Raw genomic sequence first — 6,000 nt, forward strand, 5'->3', positions numbered from 1 at the left:
TTTTGTGACTATTTCTCTCTAGCTGAGTAAATAAGTAATAGTAATTATAAAAAATTAAAGAGACTTGACGGTTGAAACAAAACCGTCTTTTTCTCCACAACCACCTGGAGACCCCCAGATAGTATCGGCCTCCGGACCATACTTGTTTTGTTTTTTTACCTGGGGTATTTTTTTTTTTATATGGAGATTTTTTTTAAGTCAAGCCTTTACACCGTTTATAGAAAAATTCTCAAATACTTACTTTGTTTTCCATTTGAGAGGAATTGTTCTTTTGCAGAGCCCGTCCAACCAGTTGTGAGCAACCTTCACTCTCTCCTTCAGCTGGAGGTCAGGATAGCTGCAGGGACAGGGACTGTGTGTTAGTGACATACTGAACACTGCCTTTAGGATTCATTCAAGTATTTTTTTTAATTACATGTAAAAATATCTACATATTTATGTCATGTTTTCAGTCAGTTCTGAGGCCTGTACTACGAAGACGGATTTTCGCTTAGCGATCTAACTTTAGGGAAAACTCTGGGTTTCCGGTCCTACGACGCTGGTTCTCTTTTTAGCAGGCTAGATCTCCATGGTAACTGATGCTGAACGGCTAACCTGCTCCGGAGCAGGTTAGGTTCCAGGATAAGAGATCAACTCAGTGAATGCACCGCCTGCTGACCAATCAGAGCTCAGTGTGCGGAGTTTAAAGCGATCAAGTCATATTACAGGAGAAAGGAAATACAGAAAAGCTGCCGTCGCAGGAAAGACGGCCGGCAAAAATCACCAACTGTGTGAACGTGAACATTAATAGAATATCACCTCCATCTTCAGAGCAATCTGACTATTATAACATTAGCGTTAAGAAATCTTACTTAAATATCTGCCACAACATAAGTACACTGAGTGCAGACGTCGATGTGTCCCATTATCATTCATATCACATCATATCACTATCATATATCTCCTTATCTGAGTCAGCTTCTTGAGCCGTATCTGGCACTCACAGTGTCACATACTGTATGCAGAAGTATTATTTTAAGCAACACATTAAGTTGACGAAACACTCGAGACAAATGTAATTAAAGTCAGATCGTGTCTTAGTGATATCATAAACCTGTTAAATGTACGTATCCAAACACTTGTTCTGTTACCAGCTGTATTCACCTTGCAGGCTTTTATCCTGGATCAAGTGTTTAAGTCATGGATGTTTAAAGTTTAACTTCTTCATATTTGTCTAATATTATAGTTCACTTTTCATTCAGGAAGTATGACACTGCACTGTCAGTACGCTTCTCCATGTTTGTGATTGGTCAAATGTTGCTAACCCCGCCCCTTTTATGTGAACGCGCACATAACTAGATAGGACAAAGCTGGCTTGAGTTAACAAGTTGATAACCAGCGTCGTAGGACCGCTTAGCGAGAGAGCGTTTGTTTTGGATTAGGTAAGCCAGCTAACTCAAACATATCCAGGGCCCAAGAGTTCAAAACTTTTAATCCCTATCTGATCAGATCAAAATTTATCTTTTGGGGAGTTCTAAACCAAAAAACAGGATTAGGATCACTTTGATATCCGATCAGATCAGGAAATCCAATCCAAGCTTTAATCTGGATAAAATCTTCAAAACGGGTAGTTCAAACCGACAACACAGGATTGGGATCAGTTTGATCCCAAAAAACTGGATTATCCTGATCCCACCAGAGGGGTGGATTTCCAGTGGATTACCAGAGCAAAATGTACTGTACCATTTATTTTAAAATATGTTTCAATTTAAATTAGATGGCAAAGTTTGTTAACTGAAATAATACACCATTTTTAGCCTTCATGGGAAATACATTTTATTTTTCCATTTTTTGCTCACGTTTGTGGTGGCCTATTTTGTTTTCAACCAAATGTTGATGACATAAATGTTTATGCTCATAAAAGTATCACAGCAAAGATTGTCAATCACAAATGTAATTTAGATTAAATTAAAAATATCTTCAACAAAAAAAGTCCATCTGTCATCACCTTTCAAAAGTAATTGCAAACAATAGCATCTCGCATTGCACCACCACTCAGTCTCTCATTTAGAGGGAAATCCATAGGTGGGCCTGATCATCAGCAGGTGCGAGGGGCTCTGGGGGATCATCGATGTCAGAGAGGGGGACTCTGCGATGGACAGCGATATTGTGTAGCACAATACAAGCCAGTGTTATTTGGCATGCTCCTTGGGGTTCCACTCTCAGATAGTTGAGGCATGCAAAACGCCTCTTCAGTACTCCATTCAAGCGCTCAATGGCACACCTTGTTCTTCCATGGGCATTGTTGTAGCGCATCTGTGAGGGAGTGTTGGCCGTGGGAAAAGGTGTCATCACCCATGGTAGGAGTGGGTAGGCACTGTCGGCTAATATAACTCCATCCGGCCTGTTGGTTTGGAATTCAGTGAACAACCGGCTCTCTCTGAAGATACGTGCATCGTGGACTGACCCAGGCCATCTCACAACACAGTTGGTGATGGCAAGGTCAGCATCTCCCACAAGTTGCACATTGATGCTGTGCCTCCCTTTCCTGTTGACATATTCCCACTCCCTCTGACGAGGTGCTTGAATATGTACATGGGTGCAGTCGATCACCCCAATGGTGTTGGGCATGTCTCCCAGAAGAAAAAACTTCTGCTTCACTTTGGCAATCTGACCATCAGTGGGAAAAGTCACAAAGTGATCCAGCAGGCGAGCCAGTGCATCAGACACAGCTGTCACCACTTCACCCACTGTTGTCCTGTGGACTCCCATGCTGTCAGCTATGACCTCATAGAATGTTCCACATGCGTAAAAGCGCAGGGCAATGAGGGCCTGTTCCTCTACAGTCAGAGCATGACTCCGCAAGGTTCTGCACTGCAGTTGTGGCCTGACCAGATCAGCAATGTAGTTGATGTCATCAAGTCCAAATCGAAAACGATTGTACAGTTCTTCTGTTGTGTACTGTTGGAGAGGTTTGGGGCGCTCGGTGTGTACCCTTTGGCGGTAACCTCTCCTCCCAGCATGGAAGATGTGAACAATCCCTGCCATGACTGTGTTCTGACTGTTGTTTCAGTCAGTAGGCCTACATCAGTCTCTGAATAACAACTAATTGCAAATACACACCTGGAATGAATGTCCAGATTGGTTAGGGCCTGTGGTTAATTATGTAATTAATAGCAAGGCCAGACCTATAAAACTAATTGCTGACCTGACCAAACCATTGAGTTGGAAAGATGGACAAAAAGGGGCCTAATTTTACATCTGCTGAGACCCATGCACTGCTGCTGGGTGTAAGGAACAATTATGACTCGAGTTGGTAGCTTTAACAGAGAGGGTGGAGCGACTAAAGTAAAGAGCGGAATATGGATGGAAGTTACAGACAATGTGAATGCCACAGGATCTGGACACAAGAGGACGGTGGACCAAGTGAGGTTGAGGTGGAAGAATTGGAAGCAGCAAGCTACCAAAGAGCACAGCCAGGCTAAAAACCCACAGACGGGTAACAAACCACATAAAAGGGGACAATACACAGATGTGGTACTTGATATCATTGGTGGTCAGCAGTCACAATCTTTACATGGAATACCAAACGTTGTACTGGATGGTGAGTCGCAGGTATGTGTGATTTTATCCTTGTTCGTATAGAACTACAATTATTATCTTGTATAATTGTTATTTTCATAGAACTACAATGGCTATATGTCTTACATAGCATCCTAGTACTACAATTTTACAGGTTGCATGCTTGTGATCATCTTATTAAGGGGTATAAAGTATATTGATAAACTTTCATTTCAGGTCGTCAATGCACCTGATGTGACACACACCATTGAAGACGAGGTCCTCCTGACCCATGTGGATCCAGAAGCTGGACCTTCAGCCAGGCCTGATGACACACTGCAAGAGCCACCTCTAAAGAGAAAATGCAAGCGCACCAGAAAACCAGAGCAGAAGGATGATGCCTACGAGACTCTGCTGAGCCGTGAAACGGAGAGGGCAGAGATGCAGATCCGTCTGCCCGAAGAACAAATACAGCTGTGCCGGCTTCAGCAAACTGAAACCTCACTGAGAATTCAGCTCCTCAAAGCACGCCTGGATGATCCAGCTGCCTTTCAATGAATGCTTTATTGTTGTTACCCTAGTGGGAGTATTTTTTTTAATTACAATTTCATTATGATTTGATGTCCTTTATGTATTTAAAAATATAATTAAACATTATAGATGTCTCTGCAATGTGGTCTCTTGTCTTCCTTGTATTATTTTGCATATCCACTAGATGGCGATCGGTAGGATTAAAGCACTGATATTCAGGATCTAGTCATCTTGAAAAATCGTAATCTGGATCAGACTGATCCTATCCTGAATTGCTTTGAACTCCAGGGACAAAATGTGGCCGACTTGTCTGATCCTGGATCTAAAAAAATGGGATTTCAAAATCTGATCGGATCTGATTGAGATTAAAAGCGTTGAACTCTTGGGCCCTGGTTATGTTGAGATGGCTTCGTAGTACAGGCCTCTGGTCTGAGGTGGAGATATATCCATCCGTGAGATTTCTACCTTAAAATGCAATGGAGGTGAAATTCATTTGTACTGCTCACAGTAATGAAAAAAACTCATTAGAAAAATAACACAGTATCTTATCAATTTGTTTTGTATGGCTCAAGAGACATAGACACAGCTTATGTAAAAGGTTAAAACACAGACAAACAGTTTCAACTCATGGGCCCCAAGGTAGGGGTGCTTTATTAATCGTATTTTAATCGCGATTACAATTATGGCTTCCAACGATTACGAAAACAACGTAATCGAAATAAAAAGATTTTTTTTAAATTATTATTACTTTTTTTTTTTGGTTTTTCAGTTGAATTATACTTAGGTTCAGGGTAATCAACTGTTAAAAACATACTGTTCACATTTATTTCTCCAATAAATGGATGTTTTCAAAGTCAATGAATAATCACATTTAATAATCGCAATTACAATTAGGCTATTGACCCAAATAATCGAGATTATGATTTTTGCCATAATCGAGCAGCCCTACCCCAAGGCTGTTAAACTTACACTCCTAAATTAAGTTGTTATTTTGTTTCTTCTTTAGTTGCTTGTAAAGCGCTTTGAGCACCAGGAAAAGCGCTATATAAATGTAATGCATTGTTATTATTAAGTGCAATACTCTGTATGACTGTTTAAATGTGTACATTTTTGTAGGCTACAATGACAATAAAGGCTTTCTATTCTATTTGAGGTAAAACAGATAACTCCCTGTGCATCATACAGAATCGGGGAGTTGTTTGAGGATAACAGCCTGACATGTAAGGATTTACTTCTGCTCACTTAGGAATACTTTTCTGAGAAAATGATACCAAGGCAGTTATTGTGTGTGTGTGCTCATATAGCTCAGTATTAAATGCATTCACATGTGATGAGAGAGCCCATGTCTGGGGGGGACGGTCTACTCAGGATGGCCTGCTTCTGTGAGACCAGCTCCCCGACTACAGGAGGGCTGACTCAGGATCTCTCTTAGGAGAATCAGGAGTAGCTAGCGTGTGTGTGTGTGTGTGTGTGTGTGTGTGTGTGTGTGTGTGTGTGTGTGTGTTTGTGTGTGTTGCTCATAACACAGCCCAAGCTAATGCTAAGCTACACACACACACACACACACACACACACACACACACACACACACACACATCAGGGATGTCATCAGTGTGCGACTGTTATCTTACATGTCCGTTCCATTTCGAGTAATTCCAGTGTTTAAACATTCTTTAGCAATCTTCCTCCACACTTCGTCTCGGCTCACAAAGCGGTAAATACTTTTACAAACTTGAGAGAGGCGACTGAGGGATGTGCAGTCCAAATAGGACAATATATGGTAGAGAACGTCCTCCGGAAGCTGGGACAGCAGCAGCATTCTGTGCGGGCAGCGCTGCATGTCGGTCTGGTCTCTGCATACCATGGATGTATAATAAGAACCTGCATACAGGAAGCGGCACCGGGACGCGTCTATCGTTTTTCCAACCC

At 41.7% G+C, this 6,000-nt stretch overlaps 1 protein-coding gene across 3 annotated transcripts in view; it reads right to left on the reverse strand.

The window, feature by feature from the left end:
• Positions 1-6,000, reverse strand: part of fbxw4 (F-box and WD repeat domain containing 4) — a 116,623-nt gene extending 110,623 nt beyond the window's left edge. For 2 of the 3 annotated variants that reach the window (XM_034195884.1, XM_034195877.1), the window contains exons 1-2: positions 5,703-5,985; positions 242-337 (exon numbers count right to left, since the gene is read on the reverse strand). In XM_034195884.1, coding sequence (XP_034051775.1) covers positions 242-337; positions 5,703-5,935 — 329 coding nt within the window. In that variant the 5' untranslated portion in view covers positions 5,936-5,985. Of the gene's footprint in view, positions 1-241; positions 338-5,702 lie in introns of all 3 variants that reach the window. The other variant, XM_034195889.1, reaches the window with a different exon arrangement.

This window comes from Gymnodraco acuticeps, unplaced genomic scaffold, assembly GCF_902827175.1.
Source record: "Gymnodraco acuticeps unplaced genomic scaffold, fGymAcu1.1, whole genome shotgun sequence".
Classification (NCBI taxonomy): Eukaryota; Metazoa; Chordata; class Actinopteri; order Perciformes; family Bathydraconidae; genus Gymnodraco; species Gymnodraco acuticeps.